The 26,757-nt window shown below is 57.5% G+C and overlaps 2 protein-coding genes across 5 annotated transcripts; one reads left to right on the top strand and one right to left on the bottom strand.

The window, feature by feature from the left end:
- Positions 1-15: 15 nt before the first annotated feature.
- Rassf4 (Ras association domain family member 4) lies at positions 16-26,713 on the bottom strand. 4 transcript variants are annotated; one of them, XM_087211008.1, is made up of 11 exons: positions 26,600-26,713; positions 18,414-18,506; positions 16,940-17,015; positions 8,831-8,973; positions 8,112-8,203; positions 7,838-7,995; positions 5,294-5,395; positions 5,026-5,077; positions 3,571-3,692; positions 2,117-2,214; positions 16-1,168 (listed from the first exon to the last, which is right to left on the bottom strand). In XM_087211008.1, exons 2-11 carry the CDS (start codon positions 18,473-18,475, stop codon positions 1,108-1,110), a joined length of 966 nt encoding a protein of 321 aa, XP_087067134.1. In that variant the 5' UTR covers positions 18,476-18,506; positions 26,600-26,713; the 3' UTR covers positions 16-1,107. The 4 variants fall into 4 exon arrangements, with proteins under 4 accessions (XP_087067134.1, XP_087067135.1, XP_087067136.1 ...); XM_087211009.1 differs by having other exon boundaries at positions 26,487-26,690; XM_087211010.1 differs by lacking the exon at positions 5,294-5,395 and having other exon boundaries at positions 26,600-26,710.
- Positions 11,558-13,086, top strand: Depp1 (DEPP autophagy regulator 1). Its single transcript, XM_087211007.1, has 2 exons — positions 11,558-11,761; positions 12,470-13,086. The coding sequence occupies exon 2, from the start codon at positions 12,479-12,481 to the stop codon at positions 13,058-13,060; it is 582 nt and encodes a 193-aa protein (XP_087067133.1). The 5' UTR covers positions 11,558-11,761; positions 12,470-12,478; the 3' UTR covers positions 13,061-13,086.
- Positions 26,714-26,757: the final 44 nt, after the last annotated feature.

A 26,757-nucleotide genomic window follows, 5' to 3' on the forward strand; every position in this document is an offset into this window, starting at 1 on the left:
CTTGGCCCTCATTCCTACAGTTCAGTGCAGCACACCTTTATTGAGCCCTAAGAAGCTACTCTGCCAGAGAGGAGGGACAAGCGCACTGCTCCCCCTGGCATCCACCTCTGACCACGGTGCCCCCAACACACCCTAGGGGCTCCACAAAGTGAGATGCTCCCTGGCTCTTCCCTGTCCCGAGCCCGCGTGGGGGCTACTGCAGCGCTGACACAGAATCTCTTCCATCGCCACAGGCCTTTGTGGTTTCGCCCTGGGAATCCGCTGCCCAAAGATCCCAGCAAGGGAAAAGTTGGGGCTTCAGTTTTCAGTGTTAGATAAACACCCTCCCAGCTGATGTAAGCTGCTGTAGGGCTTTGCAAAACCTTCCTCATTCATTCCAGAAATTCTCCACCAGTCAACAAACACATTGGTTGGTGTCTGGCCCCCAGGAATTCAAAGTGTCCCTCTCCCCAAATGGGCCTTTCTCCTCATTACCATACTTTGATGGGAAGTACTGAGTCACCCCGTCTTCTGGACCTGAGCTGCCACCACCACCGAGGGGGCCTCTTCTCATGGGATCAAGTTGACACTGCTCTCAGTGAGCTCTGTTCGTAACGAAGACTGGCTCTGCATAGAGATCGGACCTGTGGTCTTGCTGGTGACCCAAACTCTGCGCCGGGGTGAGGGGCTGTGGCTTGGAGGCCTGGGATGCTATGGGGAAGGGAGGGGTGGAACACAGCTTTCCACAGCAGAGCCCTGAGTGGCAGCAGAACGTGGGGATGGACAAGGCTCTCGAGGCTCCCAGGTGACGAAGGCAGGGCTGGTGGTCTGTGCCGAGTGCTGCCCTCCTGAGCAGGGGATGTGCTCCACCAGATGACCCAGCTGGTGCAACAGCTTCAGCTCACTGCCCAGACAGCCTGCCACAAACTCCAGCTGAAAGGCTCTGACTCCCAGGGCCTGGATCTGTCCCTTATGTGCTCCCAGGGGAGCAGGGCTCGACCTACTTAGGCTTTGACACATTAGAAGCATGGGTGCTGAATTCCTCAGACAGTGGTGCGATCAGTGTGACTGGTCAGCCTGGCCACTAGGCTCCACGGCTGGGGGTGGCCGAAGAGGCAGCACCAGTGACTACTTGGCCTCCACCAGCTGTGCCAGGCGCTCCAGCATCGTGAGACGCAAGGCTTGGAACCTGCAAGGAGATGGAACAGGAACTTGCTGAGGCTGGGGGAGAGCAGAAGGACAGGCACGCAGGTGCCTGGCCCAGGGACCACTGCACCCACCACCACTGTGTCTCCTCCAGCAGTGGGGGGGGGGGCAGAGCTCGCCTGCTACCATGAGGATTGGTCAGCAGGGCTGCCTGCACAAGTGGCAGGCAGAATGCAGTACTTTCTATTCCTTAGATGCTCCATTAGGGACTGGAGAGGCCAGGGTGCACAGAGGAGTGGTAGGGATTAGGAAGCCTGTGTTCCAGGCTGAGCTCTGCAAATACCTGTGCTGCACCCTTCTTGGCCTGGGCCTCAGTGTCCTCTGTACTCTGACCAGGGGATTTCCGGGTCCCTTCTATCTCTAAAGCCCTAGAGTGACTGGTGGTGCAGTGGGTGGTTCCTTCTATGGGGTCCCCACTGGCTCCCGGTGGGGTGACTGCACAGATGGGGGTGTGGCTTTCCAAGCTAGACCCTTGCAGGCATTTCAGTGAGCAGCAATCCATTCCTATCCACAGGGCAGATACCGACTAGGTGTCACTCCATGCTCCTTGCTGAGGGACAGATCTGCCAGGACTTGCAGCCTGCTAAGCTCACACAGCCGGCTCTGGTGACCCTGTGCCTTCTCCACTGAACTGCCCTCCTGAAGCAGCAGAACTGGAAATCTTCACCCAGGGCCAAGTGCATTCCTGCTTCTGCTTTCGGGCCCAGTTTTCTGCAGCTGCCCCGGGTCTGGGAGGTCGTTGAGGCAGGTGGGCAGTCTGGGCTGTGTCCTCTCCATTCTGGCAGCTGTCACCCCAGCATGCCACCTCAGCACTGAGCAGGGCCCGAGGTGGTGCCGGGAGCCTCCCCAGACTGTGGGGCGATGCCCAGCAGAGGGGTGTCCTGAGTGTGAGGCTCAGTGTCAGGACACATGGCTGAGAACTGCCACTTACTTCATGGTCAGTTTGATGATTTCTCTCTCCTCCTCTTCTTTTAATTTTTCAACAAAACTGTCCAGCACAGGCATTTCAAACTTAATGTACTGAGCGACCTAGAAAATCCAAGAACATTTTGATGTGCCTTATGCAAGAGGTCCAAGCCTGCTTTCCTCTCCTCCTGGCTTCCGCAGTGGGCCAGGCCAGCAAGGTCCACAGAGCCACAGCCGACCCCTTCCCACGCCCCACTGCTCCCTCTGTGAACAGAGAGTGGAATCTCCTTATCTCACAGCAAGGCTTATCCCCAGGGAAAGCCCAAAGTTGATTCTAAGAAAGGCACCGGGTCCCTGTTGGCAGGGGTGGTAGGAACACCATTTCTGACAACAGAGCGAAACCCAACCAGCCTTCGGGGAGACCCAGGGAGACAAGGCCTGACTATTGTAGATAGGTAAGTTAATTAGCTATCCTATATGCAGTTGGACAGGGCGGGCCCTCTAGGAGTAAACAAGAAGGACATTGAGATACATTCACTGAAGGTCAGCATTACAAAAAGAGAGAAACTACTACACCCTACACCCTAGCTCTTCCCCAAGGAATGAATAGCAGTGACTGATATTCTAAATAGGTATCAATCACCTGGTTGGGGGACCAAGACCTTAACCCACCCCACCCCTTCCAGGAAAGTTCTCTTACCAATCCCTTATCAAAAATCCTTGCTGTGTTCCTTGTAGGTAGACTTGCTTCCCCATTTGATCCTCATTTAATCAATATTATCTAAGTGATTATACTTGCTGTAATCTTATTGGTTCATCACAGTTTTGTCCCACCTCATGCCCACTTTGTGATTTCCCATTGGATCAATATTACCTAAGCAACTATACTTGTAATCTTCCTAGTTGACTATAATTTTCTTCCACCTTGAACCTGCCTCACCTAGACTTTTCTCCATAAAAACCCCCTGGGAAACAGTGTCCCTTGGGCAGCCCATTTTCTGCTCCCCCTTCTGTCTTAGACAGAAGCTATCTTTCTCTCAATAAATGTTTCCTACTCTTAACCTCCATTGTTTCTAGAATTCATTCTTTGATTTTAGAGAACAGAAACTCTTGTTTCAGGTACTAGCAAGATTGGGAGTTACATCTATCCCCCTATATCACGACCTTCTCCTGGGTCCTAACCCTACAGGCTTCTGAGCCAACTTAGGTACTTCCTTCTCTTGCCTGCATTAGACCCCGGCTAAGGAGCCTGAGTGAGTCTCTAACAAAACCACAACCAAACACCCTCCACTGGAGGAAAAGGTATCACATACCACAGAGGAAATGGACCAGGCCCTAGCTTCTGAGCAGCCAGGCCCCCTTGGCCTAGGCCAGCCAGGAAGCGGGTAATGGAGCCCCAGGATGGCCCAGTGGGCACTGCCACAGAGGACCCGGGCCAAGGTTACCGTCCCACCCCAGCCCCACTGTGACCCCACTCACGTCATGGGGGACTTCCTCGGCCAGGTCCGCCTCCATCAGGAAGAGCTTCACAATCTTCTCACAGGGCCCATGCAGGATCCTGGAAATCAGTGGGTACTCACAGTCCTTTAGCTTTGTCCGCTCTGAAACAGGAGGTTTAGACAGCTCACTGGACGGCAGGGTGATCTCTCCCAGCGGACAGGAGCATGACGGAGAATGGGCAGGCAAGGGGTCGGGGTCCGAGGTGCATGATCTGCTTAAGGGCAGCAGAGCAGGCCACCCTAGGTCGGCCTCTGTGGTGCAGGACTATGGTGGCGACCGAGCAGAAGCAGATGCAAGGGGAGCTCTGTGAGCGCCTCCCACTTGTCTTAAGGGAGGACATAAGTCTGTCAGGGTGTCCTCTCCCTCCACCAGGAAGGACAGAAGTCAGTCTCCAGAGCCAACTTGGGACCCTCACTCACCCAAGGAATGCACCAGAGGAATCTCCATAAGGAAGTCTGCGAAAGAAAGCCCTCACCCCATCGGCCTGCCTCCACAGTGCCCCCTGGAAGCCGGCCTGTCTCCTGGGTCCCAGCCCCTCCTTTTGCCAGATGGGGATCCTCCGCTGGCAACGCAGAGCTCCTTCAGGGACACTGAGTGATGAGCAAGGCAAGGGGTGACTCTCCCTCTGGGGAGGGGCCTCTGCGAGGAGCAGATTGGACCCTGCCCGCCTGCAGCTTGGACACACAATGCTGCTTCCATACAGTGCGGGTGCTCTTGGACCAGAATGCCCTGGGAAAGGCATCTCTGAGACCCCAGGCCCTTCATGCAGCTCCAAGCCCCAGTTCCTTGCAGAAACTCTATCCCCCATCGTTCACTCTGGCAGGCACAATCTGATCTGAATACACGGTGCCTGATTCTCATCTTGGCCAATTCCTTTGCTGCCTGTGTCACTGGCTCTGTAATGACACCAAGAGCCCCACCCTGAGGCTGTCCCAGGAGCGCCTGTGGCCAATGCACCTGTTAACAACCTTAGCTGCTTTCTTCTTGCTAATCTGCCTCGGGTTAATCTCATTTATGGGGCCTGGCCAATAAACCTCACATGGGTAGAAGGAGAAGGCTTTGTTCCTTCCCCAAGTATCACCCAACCAAGGCCCCTGAAACAGAGAGGAGCAGAAGAGTAGGAGATTGGAGGTAGGAGAGGCAGCTGGGTGCCAGCATGGCCACCAGCACTGCAGGGGACCTGCAGATTCTGGACCGAAGCTCAGCGTCACCGCCCAGCACACATCCTGCACTCCTGGCCGAGTCCCCATGAGGTGGACAACCTCCCTTTCACGGGATGGGGTCTGAAAGACTGGGATTCTGAGAGTGATGGGGGTGGTAGAGGGGTGGCAGTGTGGTTCAGGGGAGGGGAAAGGGCTTCCAGGGAGCCAGGAACTGCCTGTAGGGACACAGGCTTTCCACTTTGCTGCTGTACAAGTGGAAGCTAGTACTCACCCCCGGACTCGTGGACCACGTAGAGTGCAAACTCCTCAGGGCCATCTTCCACCTGCACAGAGGGCCATAGAAGTCAGAGCTCGGCTCTGCGAGCCGAGAGGGAACAGAGCACAAGCCACATGCCCAGGACCCTGCCGACTTTGCCTGAATCCCAGGGCCTCCCGTGTAGCTGAGGAAACACTGCCAGTCTTCCACCCTTCCCCTTCCAGCTCTCTGCCCAGCAAGGCCCACAGCCCTGGTGAGGTAGCCATGCCATGAACCCACTCACCCTGAACTTGTTGAGCAGCAGGGTGAGCACCTGCAGCGTGGTCATGGTGCTGTTCACCCTCACGTTGGTCACGGACCCGTAGGCAGGGGTGAACACAGAGGTCTGTGTGGGAGGACGAGGGTGGCTCAGGGCAGGCCTGATGGAGGCCTGGGCCAATGACATGATGCCCTGCTCTGGGGATCCCCCTCTATGCAGGGTGCTCAAGGAAGCTGCAGCAGGGCATCTTACAGAAGATCCTGGGGACACCCATGCCCCACAGCACCAGGGCCAGCTCTCTCTGCATCCCGGGAACAGATGCATGGAGCGGGAGGCTGGACTCTCCTTCACTCCACCTATCAAGCCACCATGTCTGCTGATCTTTTCTTCCAAGCATTCCCAGTGGTGCCAAGCAGAGCCCTGGGTCCCAACGAAGCAGCCCCCAGCACAATCCCATCTCCTTAGCTGTTTTCCTCCACCGTTCGCATTGCTGTCCAAGGTACCACCTTCCAAGCACCTCTGTTCCCCAAAGTGTGGTCAGGGCCAAGCCTCAGCAGCCTGCTATACACATCTCCCACAGCTCCCCAGTGCAGACTCTGGAACCGAATCAGCACTGGGAAAAGAATGCCTGGCCATGCTTTTTGAACAGTGCAATTTACCAGAGCACTTCTAAAAAGCATGGCTTCCACGGCCATGCAATGCTGCCCCAGCTCCCCAGTTACACACCCAACACCAGGGGCATCCTCATAGTTTTGGAAGAGCCTCAGTATATTCGTGTGTGTGTGTGTAGAAAGGAGACAAAAATCAGAACTTTGCACGTGCTAGACGAATGCTCTACCACTGAGCTACTTCTCCAGCCCTTGGCCTTGAACTTGTAATCTTCCTGCCTCAGCCTCCTGAGTAGGTGGAATCAAGGTGTGTGTCACCACATTTGGCAATTATTCTTGCAGGTTCTTGTTTTTGCCCATGAGACACTACAGCTGGTCAACAACTACAATAGTTCAACGCACAATTTCTTAGCTTTATGATGGTGTGAAAACAGTACACATAGGGTAGAAACTGAACTGAGAGTTTGGTATTTGGACCCTTTCCCAAGTTAGTGATGTGCTGAAGGATGGTGTCTCCCAGTGCAGTCAGTGCAGTGAGCTGCAGGATCACGGAGGGGACAGCCAGTACCACAATCACTGCATCACTTAGTAAGGTTGTTCAGTAGAGTGGGCAGATGAGATGCATCCTTGTTTTAGGGTATTTTAAACTTATGCTGGCTGTATGGGACCTAACCTCATCTTAAGTTGGAGGCATCCATACATGAAGTCACCCAGGACACCACCTATGCAGAATAGTCCTCAGCAACCACCTACTGCCCCTTGCACCTGCTAATACTTTATGAATAGTCTTTGATTTAACCCTCACTGCAGCCTCTGATGCACCTAGAACTTTTCTCAGAAAGGAAGCACAGGGTGGGGAGGTCAGAGAGCTGGTCAGGGTCACCCACTTGAAAGGACAGCACCATGACCAAGGGTCCTGGGGTGCCTGACACCTCAGGGGAGGTGGGAGAAACCAGTGCACCAGATCTGAATGCCACAATTCAATGCTTGCGTCATGGGCAAAGTCCTCTTTTTCCTAAGATCACAGAACTAGAAAGAGGGCACACCCAGCACATGGTCTTTGAAGATGTTTGAGGACTTCCTTAAAATAGCACATCAGTATTTACTCAAACACTAACAACGGGTATGAACGCTTCCCAAACTAAATCCCTTTGGGAACAGGACCTAAAGGACACCCTGTGGCCATTCTGTAGCACTTACTGCAAAGCTCGAGGGGGCCAGGCTTAGGAGAAGGGAAGTGGTGGGGTTAAAGCAGGGTCCATTGCTTGCCAAGCTGAGAGCTTTCTCCTAAGATCCTGAGCACCCCCAAAGCGGCTTGAGCAGTCCCTACATGGCTTGCCCTGGGCTGCTGTTCCTGCGATGTGACCCCAAGACCCCCTCCCTGCCCATGAGTCATCCAGGAGGGCAGCTGCCCAGCTGGGAACCCCTGCTCCATTTCCCAGCACAGCAGGATGCGGCTGGCACAGGCACAGGACACTCTGGCCCGTCTCACCCAACTGCCACTCCTTCCATTTATAGTAACAATCGCTTCTCTTTACAGCACCAGTGTTTGTGGAATGATGTAATGGGGGAAGGCGATCGGTTCCCAAGGTCAGGACAATGCACACTTGGACAAAAGGCAGTGCTGGGAACCCAGCCCTGCCAGGTTCTCTTGGAACAAACGGGGCCCCAGCACACTCCATATGGGCTCAACCCACCAGGACAGGGACAGCGGGACACACGCTCTTCCCATGGGATGACAGTCCCTTGGCTCGGGGAAACCTCCCCAAAATGGCCTCACTAAGGCTAACCTTGGGGTCTCTGTCTGCCAAAACCCCAGGACTTGGAGAAAAGATGGACCGTGGGCAGGCGGTGGACAGTGGGTCCTGAGTAGGGATGTTTTCAGGGTGCAACTTTGGGCAAAGTGATTCTCCCCTGGAATCTTTGAGTAGGATCAGGTCAGGCCATGCCAGAACGTCACCTTGTGATTGTAAAAGTGCCCATTGATGGAGAACCGGTGCCACCGGATCCGCTGGGCCTCGCCTGGTGCATGGCGCTTGGGCCGCCTCTGGATCATGCAGCTGGCATCACTCTTGGTCCGCATCAGCTGAGAGACCTCCTCGTCCTCCTCTGGGTTCCCTGCAGGGAGAAAGGGATGAGCACTTGACTCCTGGGCCCCACCAGTTGCTGCTTTGCAGGGACACTCAGGTCATTCCTGCAGGAGGCTGTGCCAGGCATGGTAGAACCATGCTTACCTGAGTTGTCCCTGGAGCCTGTGGCTTGGTGCAAAGCCTGGGCACTTGGCTTCTGGGCAGTGATCTCACAGTCCTGCTGAGGGGGCTCCTTCCTGAAAGGAACCATCGCAGCACTCAGGTGGCCGAGGCACAAACAGGCAACTCACCAGAGGAGGAGGCCCCGGCTGCCTGGGGCAGACGTGGGCCAGAGCGGGGCAGGTGGAGGTGGGTGAACTTCCAACAGGAAGGGCAAGCAAAGGCTTCCTAGCCCTTGCTAGGAGAAGCAGCGGGGTCTGGTCTGCGGGGCTGTGACCCAGGGGCACACACACAGCTGGTGTCCTGTCTCAGGCCTGGGCTCAGCCAGGTCAGCGTCAGTGCAGCCATGTGCCTGGGGGCTCACAGGGCTTCCTGGGGGCTGGGGGAGTCGGGCAGAGGCAAGGACAGAGCCTAGGCAGGGCAGCCAGTGTTGCAGCAGAGAGAAGGGACAGCATGTGGGTGGGACGTGGCCCGAGTACAGGGGTGCTGGGAGGTCCTGGGACATGGCAAGATGTTCCGGGACTGCTTGCCCACTTCCAGGGGGTCTGTCCTCACGCCCCACGTGTGTGTAGTGAGCAGGGCGTTGGCTGTGCAGACGTAGGAGCCATGGAGGGAGGTACTGGACATGGGTGGGCTGGGATCCTCCTGGAGTCTGAGGTGCCTGGGCATCACAGAGGCCCCACCCTGCCCGTCCCGGCACTCACAGGGGGCAGCTGGGTAGTGCAGGCAGCCACAAGGCAGAGGGGAGGTGTGTGGGCTCCCAGTCGTCCTGCATCTGGAGGCGGATGGGCCTGCGGAGCCCCCAGGCGATGTTGAGGAGACCCTCGATGATCAGAGCCCCTTCCTCCTGTGGGAACTTTTGGTCAGCTGCACCCCTCCCCGTCACTGTCCAAGCCCGTGCCCCAAACACACATGTGATGTGCCCCGGGGCAGGAGGTGGGCTGGGAGGGGTGCTGAGCTGTGCCCCACAGGAACCCGCTGCTGGCCAGAGGCACATCCTCACTGCAGGCAGGAAGTGCAGCTGGGGAAGTGCAGCCAACCTGCCCACACTTCGCTGGAGGTCCTACATCTCTCCGCTCACTCACTGGCATGGGACCCTCGTGAGCACAGGGACCCTGGGACTTCTTCCCCTACAGCCGCACTACCAGGTGGACCTCCCAGTTAGCAACTGTTTGTAGTTTCAAACATGCGCCATCCACACAGGAAATCACCTACTCTAGGGTTATCAACAATACACGCAGCTTTCTGATGTGACCTTCCACTGTGTGCCAAGAAAGAAACCAAACAAGAAACTCTGGGTGATACATTTTTTTTTTTGAGGGGGAGTTACTGGGGATTGAACTCAGGGCCTTTGGACTGAGCTACATCCCTAGCCCTCTTTCATTTTGTATTTTGAGAAAGGGTCTTTCTAAATTGTCCAGGCTGGACTTGAACTTGTGGTCCTCCTGCCTCAGCCTCCCTCCGTGCTGATTACAGGTGTGGGCCACCACATCTAGCTGCAGACCTGCTGCGGCTCTCACTGATGTTGCACAGGGTTTGCCCATGAAGAAAGGCTGCACTGACCTCTGGGCCCAAAGCTGCCTGGGACAAAGCAAGGCCCAGATGAGGTCATTTCCTCTGCTTTGGCCTTGGGTGCCTCTGGCTGGAGGGATCCTGGCCCCATTAAACACCTCAGGTGTAGGGAGCTCATCACTGGGACTCAGAACCCTCCAGCCCATCTTGGACTTTGGGCATGGGGAGACTCGAGCACCCAGGAGGGGATCACGCCTGGGTGCAGGAGACAGGTGGAGGTATACTGGAGGAGCTGGTGCCCCAGCCTGGAGAGGGTCATGGGTGAGGGGAGGGTGGGCTCCTGGCAGAGGGAAGGAGATGCCTGGGTGAAGGCTGGCACACTTGCTGCCAAGACTGGCAGAGGCCTGGGGGTCCCTGTGCACCCCAGGGTGGAAAAAAGGGTGCTGGGGAGCAGGGCGTGGGGCTGGACATGCAGAGGCTGGGCCCTGAGAGACCAGAAGGAGAGACCTGGGTGGCAGTGGAGAGCAGAGGCATCTCTGGACCGGGAGGATGGAGGGTGCCATGGGCAGCTGGAGGGGCAGCTGTGCCGGGAGAGGGTGGATGTCCCCACAGAAGCTGCTCCTGTGCCCCTACACACCCTCCTTCACCTGGCCTGCCCACATGGAAGGGCCCCACTAGTCCGAAGCGGTCTCTGATCAAGTAGGGAAGGCTGAGGCAATGAGCAATGAGCTCTGCCGGGACACAGGACACAGGAGGGAAAGGGCACACAGGCAGCCCAGGACTGTCCCCTGGGTCTCCTGACCTGGGTGGCACCACCAGCCCAGAAAGGCTGTGAAGTTCCTGTATCAGAAGCCACTCCAGGAAGAAACCCTCCCAGGCTGCAGAGAAGCATCGGGTGTGGGGCTTGCCAGGTGCAAATGGAACCCTGCTGTCCACTCCCAAGGACCCAGGCAGAAGCTTCTTTAGGCCCTAAGAACTTGAGGCCACCGCCTCCCCCTCCTTGCCTTGGAGCCCAGGGTCCACCCAACCCTCTGATCTCAGGCTTGGTGGGCTCTCCTCTCCATGTCTCCACCTGTGGGCATGGCCAGGTGTGTTCCAGGTGAGCCCCAGGTGGGCTCCAGGTGAGCTGCAGATAAACTCCAAGTGAGCTCTGGGCCTGTCTGAGAAGCACATGATGCTGGCTTTTTACCTGGAGCCTTCTCAGGGGCAGCCCTGGTCCCCAGCTGCCTCCTGTGTGGTGGTCACTCTGGATTTCCCAACTTTGCTATGGCTCCCATCTGGCACCCCTAGCCCAGGCACTGCAGCCAGAGCAGAGGCTGGAAACCAGACCACAGCCCTTGTTCTGACCCTGCAGTGAAACCCAGAGTCTGCACCGAGGTCCTCTGCCCTCTTCCTGCATGGACGAGGCAAGCAACCCTGTCAACCCGGCTGTGCCCTGCACGTCCATTCCACACCTCTGCACCTGCTGCCCTATTTCTGATTTCCACTGGGAAGAGATAGTGTTTGTCACCTCTTAGGGAGGGACAACGGCAGCCACCTGGCCCCACGGTGCTCTGCCTGCTCTGTGCAGCTGTTCACAGTGCCTGCAGCCCCAGCAGGTGACACGACGGTGCCCTCATAGGGTCATGAGCCCACTGCCATGTCCACAGTACCTAGAGCTGTCCTGGCACAGAGGAGCGCTAATCTGGGGCCAGGCACAGAAGGGCGCCCCACTTTCGAGGGCTGCAAGCCAGGAGCAGACCCAGTCTGGGCCTGGGCACTGGTGTGACACACGGTGGAGAGCGCCTTGGGGCGCAGACTCTGACAAGCTCTGCAGGTCAGCAACTTCCCAGCTCTCAGCGACGGCAGACAAAGCTCCAGGCTGCCCCGCCCACCGGGCTATTTTCCTACGGGCACCTCCCTCCCCAGCACAGCTATTTTTGGCTCTCGTGACAGTTATTGAAGGCTGGAGGAAAGGTATAAAAGCAGCCACAGGCCTCTGCCAGCCAGACAGGGAGAAGCCTTCCCCTGCCACAGCCATCCTCCCTGCAACCCACCCAGACACAGCCTGGTCTCTGCATCCAGCTCGGGACAGGACTGTCCTTGCTGTTGCCTCCCTGCCACACCAGGCCCCTTGGCTCCAGGTAAGACAGAGTACCTGCCTGGGGCTTGAGGGGAGCACAGGCCTTGCTGGTCTTTGAGGGCACAGTTCAGCCTGGGTCCCCAGCCTCACTGTGGTGAGCTGCCCAGCACCTAGGGCAGCAACAGAGGTCACGTGGTGTATGCCGGCTTTCACCAGGGCTCCTACAGGGGCCTAGTTCGTGTTTCCCACACTCTGCTGCCAGGGTGTCTTTATAACTCTGTTTATGCTCGGGTGGGTAAGTGGAGACCTGAAGAGGTGACCTTGCCCAAGTCGCAAGGTCAGTAAGTGGCAGATCTTGGAGATTTTTTGTTGTTTCTTTTTTGTCATCGTTGTGTTTTTTGTTTTACAGAGACTATACTGAGCTACACTCCCAGCTCTTTTTTATTTTGAGACAGGGTCTTGCTAAATGGCCAAGGCTGGGGTCAAATTTGAGATCCTTCTGCCTTAGTTTCCCAGAGTTCTCGGCTGACAGGCAGGCACCACCACATCCAGCTCAGATCCTGGTTTTGAACCCAGTTTTCTCTGGCCCACATTCATGGTCTTGGGCTCTCTTGTGGGTGCCCAATCTTAGATGCAGTGAAGATAAAGCCCTAAGCAGATAAAGCCCCTGTTCACAGAAGCGAAGAGCCCAGGATTCCAGCCCTGGCTGGAATCTGAGGGAGGAGTGGGGAAGCTGCAGGCTCTCAGCCCTGTGCTCCTTGGCCAACAGGTGCCTGCCATGCGGTCCCGGCTCCTGCTGTCTGTGGCTCCACTGCCCACCATCCAGGAGACCTCAGAGGAGATGCCGACCTCCGACCCTGGGCAGGAGCCCCCAGCCTCCCCCAGCCTGGAGGACTACGTGAGGTCCATCTGCCAGTTGGCACAGCCCACCACCGTGCTGGACAAGGTCATCCCCTGGGACCGACCCAGCCAACCCCACTGGGCAGCCCTGGTCAGAGAGAGGAGCCTGGCTTCTTCCCCCAAGGAGAGCTCTGCCAGCTTCAGCAGCCTGTGGCCCACACTGCCCTCTGCTGGTGCTGCTGACCCACTGGACTGGCTCTTTGGAGAGTCCCAGGAAAATCAGAGTGGGACAGACTTGCTCAGGAAGGCAGACCCATCTGCCAGGCCCTGGAGCTTGCACAGGCAGGTGGACAGCGGCAAGGCCAAGATGCCAGGGCGGTCTCTGGTGATGCCATCACAGCACAGGCACCAGGGCACCAGCACGCAGAGCCGGACTTCCTTGGCTTCCCCCTGCAGCCCCCGGCCCAGCAGCGTCTTCCGAACTCTCTGCTCACAACTCCCTGTGATCCACGAACTCTGAGCCTCCCAATAAAGGCTTCCATCACAGAGGCGTCTGGGCCCTGTCTTTCCTGCCCTCCCCATGGTGCACAGGTCCCTGCAGGCTCTGGGAGGGGACACTTGGAAAGGCTGTCTGCCTGGTGACCTGCAGTGACTCTCACAAGGCAAGAGGGCACTGCTACCACTGAGTCTCCCCCTGCTGGCTGAGCATAATGGGGGGCTCTGTCCTTTGCTTTCTCATGGTGGGTGGGGGTGACTGAGGGCCCCAGCTTGGGCTCCCTGAGAAGTAAGTGCACGCCATGCTCTGGGGGCAAGAACTGCCACGGGTGAGTCGGCTGTGAAACAGGCCCTATGCACCCCAACCTCAGCCCTCACTCTCAGGGTGCTCACATAGGCTCTCGGCAAAGGTGCCACTGGGCACCCCAGGAGACCCTGCTGCCTCCAGCTCTTAAGTCCTGTTGTGGCCCTGGAGAGGCCCCACTCGAGCAGCCCCAGGGTGTGAAATGCTGGGACCTGGTGGCCTGGTCCCCACCTGTCCCCGTGCCCAGGGGCCTCACTGAAGGGTCCACTCTTGGCTGTGAGCTCAGCACAGGGCCTGTCTGCACCAGGCCTGTCCAGATGTCCTGAAGCTTGGCCAGCCCAGGCCATTCTGGGTCTACTGGCTGGGAGAACCCTGGTTCCTGGAGGCAAGTAGCAAGAAGTGGGTGTGCATGGGGTAGGGATGGGAGGACTTCCTTCCTCAGAGGGGTGAGGGTCAGGACCCAGAGTGGCTGGCCTTGGACAGGACGGAAGGGCAGTGAGGAGCAGGCAGAGCTGCATTGCTGCTACCTCCTTGCTCGGCTACACCAAGCTCCTGTCTTTCTTCTTGTGTGTAGCTATTTCAGCTGCCTTGAACTTGTTGAAGATTTCTGTCCTCTTTTGCACGTGCCACACACTAAAGAGAAGCTTCAGCTTTTATCTGGAAAGTGGGGACACAAGCATCTGCCCTCACCCCAGGGCTTGGACGCCTGCACAGCGAACTTGGGGTGCTAAGCACCACCACACTTGTGAGCACTGCTCACAGCTGCTGTGGCCTCTCAGTAGCCTCAGACCTCCAGGTCCTAGACCTTCTGCAAACAGTCATGGACAGCCCTGGCTGTGGAGCCCAGGCAGCAGGAAACCAAGGAGGGGCCTGGCCACCAGCATGCTGTCCAAAACCATGCTGTGGGGGTGGGGTGGGGTGCGGTAGGTCACCGGGTCTTGGGGCTCCTCTGCAAATTTTCCCTGGTGTGAAAACATTGACCCAGGAGAGTCCCAGGCTGGGCCAAGAGACCGCTCAGCCCACAGGATGCTGACTGATGAGAGACCGCACCTCCATCACAGAAGCCTGGGAGGAGAGGCTGCTGCAGCATCCCAGCTGCTGTGGACAGAAAAGCCAGTTAGAGCTCTTTCCCCTCCTGCTGAGCCCTCTGTGAGAGCCGAGTCGCTGTCACCATCTCCAACACTGGTGGGGACACAGGCAGCTCCCGAGAGCAGGTATGCATGGGCCGGATGCTCACACCAGGGCCCAGCGGTCTCCCAGGCCACAGGAGAGGGACCCTCCCCGGGAAGGGCAGGAGGGGAAGAGCCTGTGTCTCCCCAGGGGTCTGGGACCCACGGGCAAGACTGTGTGGTACATGCTTAAAGCCACAAGGGGGAGCTTGTGAGCCCCTGCAGATGCCCAGGGGTGGGCAGGCCTGCCTGTCCGTGTTTCAACTGCCCTGCTAGTGATGGGTCTAACCCACACTTCCAAATAGACACCAGTCAGCCTTGTGGCAACCCTCTGCGACCCACACAAGGCACAGGTACTCTTAGCAGCCCACCTTCATTGTAGGACAAGCACAACTGTCCCCAAAGCAGGGTTACAGGGAGGGCATCTGGTGCCTTGGCCTTCTCCATAGGACACTGGGAGAAGGGTTACATCTGCCCACGGACACCCCTCACCCTCCACACTCTGCTGACAGTAGGTGGGATAGTGCGGGAGAAGGATTCCTTGAAGGCAGACTCTGGGAGGGCAAATCCAGCTTGGGGACCAGAATGAGAGTCCTGTTCAGTGATACTCAGTAGAGACCCCAAGACCTCTGACCTTTAAAGCTGGCAACAGTCCTGCTGGGCTATAAACAACTGTGCCCAGACTTTGGAGCTACTGTGACTCCAAGGTGACCTTGGACTAAAGACTCCACCTCCAAGAAGCTCCTTTCTTTGCCTAGAAATTGATCATTCTAATGTTGCAGAACTCCTGTATCATAATAAGTGAAGGAGATGCAAAATATAGGGTACACTGGGACTCCCCAGGAAGATGTCAGCTCCTCCAGTCTGGCCAGCACTTGGGGCCCGTGTGAGGCCAATCTGAGGTGGCCCTGCAGCCTCTGCCTGGTGCTGGGGGTTCCAGGGAGCCCAGGGGTCCAGGATGTTCCAGGTCTGCAATGTGGGTCAGGGGCCTGAGTGAGACCCCGAGGGGCGGCATGGCCTGGAATCAGTCCTCCCTAGTACTCTGACCTCTCAGGCTTGTAGTCTCGTAATAGTGGTGTCACCTCGAAAAGACATGCACTTCCCTGATTGGAACCCTTGCCCTGTGAGGGCTGCGGAAGTCTCCTGAAACGTACTTTCCAGCTCTATGGAGATCAAGTCAGGCCTCCACAGCACCTCTAGGGCTAGGAACACGGGAACCCCCCCATGGGTAACTCCCTACACTGAAGGCTTCCTGGAATGCCTCTGGGGCGTGGACCTCCCCCTCCCCCACTTCTCCATGTGGATTCCACACTAGAGCACAGAGCCAGGGTGGGTGGGGCTCCCCCCAGCCCAGCTCCCCGCACTGTTCCTAAGAGGTGCTGCTCTGGGGACTCCTTGGCACCAAGAGCAAGTTCTTGCTCATGGTTCTCAAGCTAGGCCTGTCATTAAAAGGCCCAGGGGCCAGATGTCCTGGACCTGGGCAGGCAGAGGGAAGAATCTTAGCTTCTCCTCAGATCCCAGGCCATGATGCCAAAGCTCCTGGCACAGGGACCACACAGAGGACCACCAGGGCCTTGGAGGGTCCCAGTGCCCAGGAAGGAAGCCTTCCTGGCTTACCCCACCTGGCCCAGTTCTTCCCTGCCCCTCACATGGCTCCGACCCACTGCCTGGCCATCTTGGGTTCCTTTCTTCCCTGCGCAGGGAGCCCTTGGAGTGTGATGAATGAGGCCAAGGGGTTCCAATCTTTGGTCTGTGCTGCTGTCAGGGGAGAAGCTGGGACCCACTACAGACCCTGGCATAAGACAGGCGGGGAGAGGACAGACAGGGAAGGGGACAAGCTGTCGGGCCTGCTGCCAAGTTGCAAGTGGGAGGTACCTCGTGGGGAGGTGGGCATGAAGTCTGCACCCTTCCAGGTGGGCACAGGCAGTAGCACCCACCTGGCCAGAGGTCCTGAGCAGGGAGTGCTGTGGTCAGACCCTAGCACTAGTGCACGCCTGGGTGCTCTGTCTGGTGCCTGTTGGGGGGCGTGGGCTAACAAGTAGCTGAGGAAAGGTGGCCCTGATGAGGTTCCTGTGGGCGACAGCAGAGGGGCACCCGCACCTCACTGGCTCCTGAGATGCTCATGGATGGGGAACAGCCAGCTGCCGAGCCCATCCCCAGATAGAATCCCACCTCGAAGAATGAGCCTCAGATGGGGCACAGGGCCGAGACCAAGGCTGTCCTGAAAAATGTCGGACACTGGGGGTGGAGACCACTACTGAGCTTGGCCAGCCCCGGGGCTCTGAGCCTACACAGGTGACCTCTCCCTGCTGAATTCTCATGGGGAACCTGCCCGTGTGGAACCTGGTCCTGGCCAGGGAGAGCTCAGGAGGACTGTGTGACTTATGACCCAGTGCGGGGCACGTGTGGGGGCGAGGGACATACTCCTCACCTCTCGGCATCTCAGCTGGAAGCTCCTGCCCTCATGGTAGCAGTTGTAGGTCTTCAGCAGGCTCAAGAGCTCCGACCTGGAGAGGGAAAGACATGGAATCCTTGGGGCTCAAGGGCGGGACACAATGCTGGCCTCACTGCTTGCACAGTAAGTAGCATGTATGATCAGCCCCTCATCTTCCAGAAGGTTCCATGTGTGGGCACCTGAGGCAGGGTGGGGCTGGAAAGGGTGATACTGTTACAGAGGCGTTGTCCCCAATGACCTGTGTCCTCCTCTCACTTCCTCAGGGGATTCCGCAGTCAGGTTCCTGACATTTCAGTCTCGCTTCCTGCCTTTTGTAACTCCTGTTAAGTCCCTGTTTGGCCTCTGTGGGGCACCTGCCTCGTGCCCGTCTGGACTTTCCAGGTACAGCAGAAGTGTGAGAGTGTCAGGCTGAGGGGGGCCCCTGCAAGCTTGGGGGCTATGCTGGCCAACCACAGGCTGTCCCTAACATGGTGGGAAGCCGTGGCACAGGGAGCCAGCACATGGGCAATCTCAGGTCTCCCAGCAGCCGGGTTAGCTGGGGACATGGCCCACAGCAGGTGGAGTTAGAAGGGACAATGCGCCACTGACCAGGATTCCAGTTATCACCACCAGCATGAGCTCAGCAGAACGACAGCTGGTGCATTTTTATTCTGTATAAAACCTTTGCCACCTGAACATCCTTTCTAGGAACCTGCAGTCACTTGGGGCTCATGGCTGCCCTGGGCCCTGCTGCACCTCCTAGGGCAGTGCCACCTCCTGCAGGCAGTGTGCAGAGGGGACAGGGACCTGGCCTGGGCTGAGGTATGGCCTGTGTGTGACAATGGGAACCAGGCATGGGGAAGTGTCGTGTAACTTCATGGCATCGACTTGGCTGACTTGGGCACGAGCCGGGCTGTGGGCAGCAATGAGACAGGGTGGGGTGCGAGGAGACCTGCTTTCTTGGGGTGCTCCTCGGTGAGCACATGGGAAGCCCATGGCAGAATCTCTCCATTCCAAGGCTCTGGTCTGGTCTTAGGGGTGGAAGGCAGGAAGGAGCTGCCCATGCTTACAAAATACTTGGATGCAGAACTCAAAATCTAAGATAAAATGAAAAAGATACTTTTCTTCGTTCAGAAATGGATATGAAAAAATATCCCAAACATATTTTCATGGAGAGGGGATAAATAAGTAATGTTAAAAATGCATCCCCAAAATGTACTTTTCATTAAAACCTGTAACCAGTTTTGAGTTTATTTTTTAACTGTTGAACACAATCAGAGCAATGGTATCATCCAAGACTTCAGTAAACGAAGCACCATCACGTCAGAGCCACAGCAGGCGCCTTCCTGCCTTCCAGCTCCAGAGGGCCCAAAGAGCCACCGCACCCGACCCACACCCTGAATGGCCCAGGGCCGCTGGCTGCATATAAGGGCACCTAGGGAGGCCCTGCTGCTGCCATACTGAGGCTTACTTCAGAATGGACTTGCTGTCACTGACTGGCACGAAGGAGCCGGAAGGAGTGTCTTCCTTCATCTTCTCCTGTCGCTGCAGACCCGGAAGCTACCTTCGGGGAAGACGCAGAAGGCACACAGGTGAGCTGGAGGAAGCCATGGTCTCACACCTGGCTAGGCCAGGGTGGAGCTGAGTCAGGCCCAGAAGCCCCACTCTGAACCCTCCAGAATCCTCAGGCAGCTAGCTGTTTCACGTACTCTCTGCCCCTGTCGGAGATGCCTTGGGGATGCCTTCTGACTCCCCAGTCCTCCAACGCCACCCTTCCATGTCCCCCATTTCTGCAGAGCCATGATCACTGTGTCACTGCATCCACAGATTCCCTGGGCCGAGGTGGGTTAATGGGACCCAGACCGTGCTCCCTAGGTATGAGGGCTGGGGCAGGCTTCCTCTGCACCCTCCACCCCTTGCTGCCTCATCACAGGCAGGGATCCTGTCCTCGCACTCCGCAGCTGGGAAGGCAGAGGTGCGGTGAATTGCCTGAGGCCACCTGCAGGAGAGCAGCAGAGCCACCACCCCTGACTCTGTAACCCAGCCTCTGCCCTGCACCAGAACAGGGACTTGGCCCTGTGCCTTCTTCCCTCCTCTGGCCTTGTCTCTCTTTTCACACTGGGGAGGGTGAGGCTCCCGCCATGCTGGCCTCCTTCGAGGAGGGGACTCAGCCGCCCTTCTCCACCTGGCTGGCTTCTCCTGCCTGTTCCTCCTGTCTCCTCACATCACATCACCACATCTCCCCGAAGGGGACAAAATCTAAGGCCCCCAGGGCACCCCACAACCCCCAAGGTACTGAGCCTAGAATTCAACGCCCTTCTCACCTTTGTCAGCACCCACACAGACCGAGGTCAGGATGCAGGTCGTTTTTAGGTGCAACAAAAATACACACATTTCTATTCCCTTCTTCACAGTTCATAAATAGAAGAGTTGCTCTTACTGCAGGTCCTAGCTGCATAGCACATTAAGGGTTTTTCCTTTCTTAGTAAAAAAAGAACCTTTCACTGAAAGGCAGCATCATTATTCTTGCCCTTTGGGGCTATAATTAAGCAAATAAGGGCATCTCCACTGTTGATCTGATAACTGAGAGGTGGCTAAGAGATGGGTAGGGCAGATACAGGAGGTCACTCGGGAGAGGGTGCCTGGAAGGAGTCGGAAGGTCAGGCTTCGCGGTGTTACACGGGATACCATGCCGTTTACAACTTAGGAATTGTTTGTTTCTAGAATTCTCCAGTTAATATTTTCAGACTGAGATGGACAGGATAACAGTGACCACAGCAAACAAACTCACTCGAAAGGAGACCACAGCAATCTGGTCAGGGACCCTCTTATCAAGGCTTCCTGCCTGCCAGGAGCCAGGTGAGACCTATCACACCCCATGCTGCTCAGCCTCTGGCTCCCTCCTCCCAAGCTGCATCTAGGGGCCCGAGTGGTAGTGACGTCAGAAGATGACATGGCCAGGGTGCTCCCTGTGTCCTTCCCAGCACAGAGGCCAGCTCACGTCCACTCACAGGAGTCCAGCCCCACGTGTGCTCCCACCTGGGGTCTCAGGGCCGGGCCAGTTGCCACCGAATCCATTAGTGCCCACCAGGCCATCTCGGTGCAGCACTGAGCTGTCCAGAGAGCTCCCTGTCCTGGTTGACATCACATAGGTGAAGACCCTGCTCCCTGTGCAGGCCAAGTGTCGGATGGCACAGGCACAGGAGGTGGGATGGGTGGACAGGGGAGAGGGAGGCTCCCCGGGGACTGCAGGACCCTGTGTCATCACCTGCCCTGCTCCAGAGGAGGCAGCCCTCAGCCTAGAGAGAGGTCCAGCCCTGTTGGGGCTCAGCCTGCACAGCACGCAGGGTGGGAGCCCCAGGGACTGGGCTGGTGACCTACCATTGCCTCCTTCCTGGCCAGGCAGCAGGGATTTCAAAGCTTAGTTTCAGTTCCTCAGCCCTCAGCTGGCTGTGGAAGTTGATCTGCCACTGCCAGCTGGGAAGTTCCTCAAACAGTGGGCAGAAGCTGCCCCGGCCTGGGTTTTGAATGGACACAGTCTCTGTGGCCCACGGAACTGCTGCTTCTGGCTGTGAGTAGGCTGGTGACGGCAGGAGCTTGGGGCTGGATTCTCTCTTCCCCCATGTTCCCAGGCTGAGCTGCACTGTCCCCTCCTCCCGTACCCTGCTGAAGCCCCTCCAGGACTAGAGAAGCCCCTGACCGCCTCTCTCTGTCCTGCCACCTCCTCTGACTCCCCAGTCCCTCGGGGCCACCTCCTGGGCAGACACCCCAGAAGCAAAGGAGCACAGAGAGAGGGTGACAAGGGCTTTCTGCTTCACCACTGTCCCCAGCACCACACACAACCCGAAACGCAGCGTCACTATTCTTGCACTTTGGGGCCATAATTAAGTCAATAAGGGTGACTCCACAGTCAACCTGCCAACCGAGGGGGTGGCTAAGTGATAGTGTGGGGTAGACCCAGGAGGCCACGAGGGGCAGGGGGCCCATAACTGGTTGTTGAATGACTGTATGAATACGATACAAGATTCATGGGCTCCCCAAGTCTGATTTTCCAGAGTTGCGCATATATATCAGGATCATCAAATGTGTCCAGGGGTTAAGGAGGTAACTTGAGTCACAGAGCCACTTGGGAGCAGGGGACTCATGCAAGATCTGTTTCACAAGGTGGGGGAGGAACCTGGGTTCCTGGGTTATGTCCACAGCCCAAGATGGTCACTGTGCCGTGAGTGACTATGTGACTGCCAGCTGTCCCCACCCTCTGGAGCCAGGTGGGGCCGTGTGAGCAATCCTGACCCATGGGCTACACAAAGAAGTGTCCCAGGCCAATTCCAGGCTGGCACATTTAAGAACCAGCACCAGTTTCCTGCCATGGTGACAGAGCAAGCTGCATGTTCTCATTGGTGTGGGCACTTGACAGCTAGCCGGGCCCCTGAGTGAGTTCAGATCAGAGCCCTGCAACCACCTACCCTGGTGTGTACCTGGCCTGGCCTCTGCTGTGACCACCCACTGGCATCCCAGGGATTTGTCACTATAGCAAAACACAGCCCAGGTTGACTAGTGCAGTTAGGACAATGTGCACATTAATTTAATATTTTATATTTTGGTGTACTTAGAAATACCACACAGCCAGACCAAGCTCACTTTAGTGGTAGCAGGGCTCTAGTTTGCGCCTTCTGGCTCATGTCACGACTCGGTTTACAGCCCTGGCCTTCTCCCACAGCACCTTTTGCTATGTGGAGCAGGAATTCCCTGCAAGCCAGGCAGTGGCTTCTTATCAGTGCTTCCCCAAGTGCTCTGGGCTGCAAGCCGCAGGCCCACGTGGCTCCAGCTGCAAGCCTTGTCCTCTGGGGCCTCAGCCTTCCCACCTGTGCGATGACAGCATGGACTCCCTGCGTCTGATACCTTCCCAGCTGAGAACTGCTTGTTCAAATGCAGACTTTTCAATTTGGGTTAAAGGGGCCTCTCTGGTCAACAGCAGGAGGATGTCAGGGCCCCTACCCTGGAGCACCGAGTGACACTGTGCACCAAGCCCTGTTCTCCCTTGCTGGCCTCCAGCTCCTTCCCTGAGGATGTGGGCAGTATGGGTGTCTCCAGCTGCAAGTGTGGCAGTGGCCACTCAGAGGAGGAGTCAAGAGGACAGCTAAAACCACAGGATAGCCCTGGACTGCAGATGACAGGTGACAGGAGAAGAGTGAAGGGTTCTAGAGGGCAGACAGCCAGGCTGGGCAGGGCAGAGCCCAGGCTGCCATCCCAGGGGAGGATGGGAGGGCAGGGAGCAAGGCTGGGAGTGAATAGCCACTTCCTCCCACTTGCTGGGCCAAGTTGAGCCTAGTTGGGTGGGAGCCTTGGGCTGGAGGAAAACAGCTCCCGTGTTTATTTCTGTGACCTTTGAGCTCCTCAGCTGCATGGCTCCATGGAGTCACAGGTCTCTCTGGCTCTCGCTGGCCTCCACCCCTGGTGGGCAACACACACCTGGTACCTGACTCAGGATCACACACAGATTCCCCCTCCAAAGGGAACTCTGTCTTTATAACTCCTGTACCACACCGAGGGGAGAGTGGTACACACACACACACACACACACACACACACGAGGAGGCATACACCTCTCTGTCTCTATTAGGAGCTTTTCCTGTAGCTATCTATTGAGCACAGAGTAGAGCACTGAGTAGGGCCACCAGGTGGCTCCGAGGCACAGATCTTTGACCTCTTGAAACAGAACATCTCAGTCTTCTCTGGAAATTAAACCTTTGGCAGAGCCCAGGGCACAGGAGGATCGAAGTGAGAATGCCCGGGTGGAGGCAGGAGTCGGGAGAGGGCAGGCGGGGCTGGCTTGTCACCTAGGCACACGGCCCGACCACAGTGTGAACAGGCCCAGCCAGACTGCAGCTTCCCCCAGCCTCCCCGACCCTCTCCTGAACAGGCCCCTGGCTTGTTCCAGCCTCCACACCCAGCAGGCAGCTCAGCCTCCAGGGCTTCCCAGCTGAGGACGTGCTGCCCGCCAGGGGAGGCCCAGCACCGTGCCTGCCACTGCCACCATCCCAAGTGAACAAGAAGCCAGCTGTTTTCACTTTCCACTTCAGTGGCTGCTCTGCCAGCCATGCGGAGACAGTCTGCTACGCAGGGACGAAGGCCACCAGGCCCGGCTTTTCTCCTTTGTTGTGGTCTTGGAGCTGGGGATCACAGAAGGAGGTGGTGGTGATTCACTGGAGGCCCAGTTTCTATGGCCCAATTGGGAAGAGAGGAAAGGAGCCCAAGAAGGGGGGTTTCCATGAAGCTAGGCTGAGTGCCTGGCAGCCTTCTGGTCTGGCGCCTTTTCTTATGCACAGGGGCTGCGCTGGCTGGTGGTACTCCCACCTGACACACGGAGGACAGACTGGCGTCCCATGAAAATGCTCTAGGCTAATCAGTGAAACCTGAGAGCTTGATAACCTCTGTTCTGACGCTTCCTGGCACCCAAGTCCTGCTTTCTCACTTAGATATGGTTTAAATCCAGTGGGTAATACAGGAAGCGACCTGGGAGGCACACAGAGGAGGACAGAGGCCGGCCCAGCTGGGAGCCTGTGGCAGGGCTGCCGAATGCAGGGGAGGGACACTGCCCGGGACCCTGAGGAGCCAGGTGTCCCCATGTGCCAGCCAGGGCAGCGTCGGGCAGAGGGGACAAGGAGCTTTCGAAGGGCTTCCCAGCACCTGTTCCCAGCAGGGGCTCGGCAGGAAGAAACCAGCTGCTAGGAGAGGGGCCTGTGGACGCGGGCTGCCCTCAGCTATGCATTGTTTCAGAGAAAGCCAGCCATTTGGGTGTGGACAGCTGCAGCAACTCAGCTGCTGTTCAGCCCCAGTGTCCAGTCCCCCATCCTTGCACCCCCTCAGCCCCAGCCTATCCTGCAGCTGGGAAGTCCGCAGGACACTACTCTGCTCCGGTGGGCCCCTGAGGCCTGGGCAGGGCAGGAGGCAGGCACAGGCCCATTGCTGCCCTGCCCAGTCTGACCACACTACCCAGGTGCCTCCTCTGTGTCCCCACCCTCTCCACAGTCCTGAGTTCCGCTGAAGCCATTCTGGCTTGTAGGTCCCTTAACACGGCTCTCTTTCCTCTGAAGAGCCTGGTCCTTGTCCCCAGGCCGGCCACAGACAGACCATCCTCCCAATGATTCCTAAGGCCCCATCCCAGGGGCAGCACCTCACCCATGCCTCTTGGGCTGGGTTTCTGGTTTCTGCCCTTGCTGTCAGACCCAGCAACTTGGGGCAAGAGAGCCTTTTCCTGTTCCTCTTGCTCCCCTGACACCTGATACTTATACTTCCTGGCCTGTGCCACCACCCCAGATTGCAGTCACCTCCTGTCTGTGCAAAAGGGGGTCCTAGAAACCAGGATCTGCTCACCCATGAGTTGGGGTGGGGCACACAGGTGCTCATGATGGCCAAGCCCGAGATCCAATTGCTCGGGCCAGGGGTGCAGTGTAGATGGGCAGGTGTGCCGTGCTCTGGGTACCAGCTGCTGCCCACAGCTGTCTATCTGGGCTACCTCTGCCCAAGCCATGTGCACTTGCAGTGCTGGGGATTCTGGGTCTCAGGGTCTTTTGGGTGATGGAGTGATCCGGAGTCTCTTGAGAACTTAACATATTCTTCTAAGAAAACTGGGCGTGAGTGAGTGCATGCTTGTGTATATGGGCATGCACACACACAAACCGCACACTGCTGCAGCAGGGCCAGGAAGTCCCTCGTTCCCAGGCTGAGAACCTGCTAAAGGAGCATGGTCTGAGGAGCATGGTGGAGAGGGGCTTGGGTATGACCAGCTTGCCCTCAGCTGTGGGCCACTCCAGAGTCACAGTAACAGCGGGTCTAGCATCTTTGGGGCTCTGCAGCATGGGGCAGGTCAGGCGGCGCCTGGGGTGGGGCCCCAGATGGCTACCCGCTGTATGTCTGAGGATAAAGTTCAGCCACCAGGACAGAAGACCCAGGGAGCTGCCAGTTCCATAACTGGAGGAGAAACCACAGAGCCTTGGGCCATGCGGCCCTTCCTACTTGATTGTGAGTTACTGTAGAACAATATCAAAATACTTTCTGCAGTGTGCTCCATCAGACCATTCATTGGCTCTGGGCACAAAGCCCTGCTCTGGGGTTTCCCAGCTGTGTGGCCCCGGGTAAAGTCCCTTTCCCTGCTCTGGAGCTTGGGTTCTTGAGGGTAAAATAATTGCAACCCTCAGTTGATTACTGTGGGTGACCTGTGGGATAGGCCCTGTGTAGGTTGTCATAATGCACCAAAGCTCCCACCATAGTTCTTGTTGACAATGGGTATCTGGGGCCTGGGGGAACAGCAAGGCTCAGAGATGGGCATGTAGGACCCAAAGAAGGGCAGGAGGTCTCCCAGGAGGAGCAACTCTGAGAGAGAAAAACACACTAGGTTTACCTGAAACCAACGCCCAGGCCCTAGGATCCCAGTCCAAGTGCTCAGTCGCAGTTCCCCTGAGGCTCGGCATTCAGAATCTGAACATGCAATATGCACCCAGCTTCTGGGGCTGTTACTCTGTCACAGTCCAGGTGGCCCTGACCCAGGTGACATAAGACTTTCATTCTCTCCTCTACCTCCAGGCCACCTTGGAGCCTCCTGCTGTTTCAGACAGGCAATTTAATCTGTACACGAAGACCACTCTCGCTGAACGCCAAGTCAGGAACACCGGCACAGCAGAGAAAGGGGCGTGGACTGTGCTGAGACACAGGCTCTACCACACCCTTCAGCCCAGCCCGGCCTCCTGCAGGGATTCACCTCCTGCTCCTTCTTCTTCCTCTCCCTGCACTTCCCTCCCAGCACCTCCCACTTGCTCCTCCAGCCACAGCCCAGGAGCAGAGGAGGGAGACAGGCAGGTCAGTATCCTCCTGAGTCCCACAGCTCACTTGCAGGCTCGTGTTTATTTCTTTGTTTTCCTGGCTTCTGGCACAGATTCTGAGGCACCCCAGGGCTGGGATAGTTGTGGCATAGAGAAGGGCCTTCAGGGCCCTGAGGATGCTGGAGTCTCTGAATGGCTTGGGTTTGAATTCCAGACCCTAGAGCCCAGAGCCAGATCCCGGGGAGGCTGCAGGGTGACCCTCGGGCCGGTAGAAGGGCAGACCGAGGACTGGGTTCCAACCCTGGTCAAACCTGTGCCTTCTCGGGTCAGGGTGGACAAACCTACACTTTGCAAGCCTCAGTTTCTCATCTGAAAGTGGGGTAAGGAAAGTACTAGGTTTGGAGCCATGAGGAGGGTGCCCTTGGCTCCGGGCCTGGCACAGGGCACACCTCCCAAACCAGCGCCTATGAGGCTGCCCTGCCCCTGTGAGACTGGGCTGTACCGCAGCTCTCACGGTGTCCTCCCCACCTAGGACCAACGCTTCCAGGAGACCAGCTGCAGTGGGGACCAGGACACAGGTGCACCCTGCCGCCAGGCGCACCTGTCTCGCTGAGACTTGGCCCCAAAGTGCCCTCCCACAGAGGAGGCGCCCGGCACAGTGCCCAGCCTCAGCACCCGCCCGGCCGCTCTGCGCCAGCCTGGCAGAGGAAGAGACTCTGTACCTCTCCCGCGGGCAGCAGTGTGCCGGACGCTGCGCTCTGCTCAGAGGAGGGGGCCCAGGGTCGTGCGCAGAGAGCCCCAGAGATCCACTCTCATGCTCCGTCGAATCACTCACAGTACAAGCATCGCGCCCTCTGCAAGTCTCTCCCCGAGATGTTTGCCCTCAGCCGCGCCAGCAGGAGCTGAGCTCGGCCCGCGGCTGTCTCGCCCTGGCGGGATTGGGGCCCGCCCCTCGCCCGAGCCAGCCAATGGCACCGCCCGCTGCCAGCCCTG

This window comes from Heterocephalus glaber, unplaced genomic scaffold (genome assembly GCF_053883595.1).
Source record: "Heterocephalus glaber isolate CG9 unplaced genomic scaffold, H.glaber_assembly_v1.0 deba00001258, whole genome shotgun sequence".
Taxonomy (NCBI): Eukaryota; Metazoa; Chordata; class Mammalia; order Rodentia; family Bathyergidae; genus Heterocephalus; species Heterocephalus glaber.

What these genes read in the sequence shown, in the direction of transcription:
- Depp1 (XM_087211007.1), top strand. Translation starts at nt 12,479, where the DNA reads ATGCGGTCCCGGCTCCTGCTGTCTGTGGCTCCACTGCCCACCATCCAG.
- Rassf4 (XM_087211008.1), bottom strand. Translation starts at nt 18,475, where the DNA reads ATGAAGGAAGACACTCCTTCCGGCTCCTTCGTGCCAGTCAGTGACAGC. An exon ending in GGCACTTTTACAATCACAAG is followed by an intron (nt 5,396 to 7,837) that starts GTGACGTTCTGG and finishes CCTCCCACACAG; the next exon opens with ACCTCTGTGTTCACCCCTGC. An exon ending in CGTGGTCCACGAGTCCGGGG is followed by an intron (nt 3,693 to 5,025) that starts GTGAGTACTAGC and finishes CTCCTGTTTCAG; the next exon opens with AGCGGACAAAGCTAAAGGAC.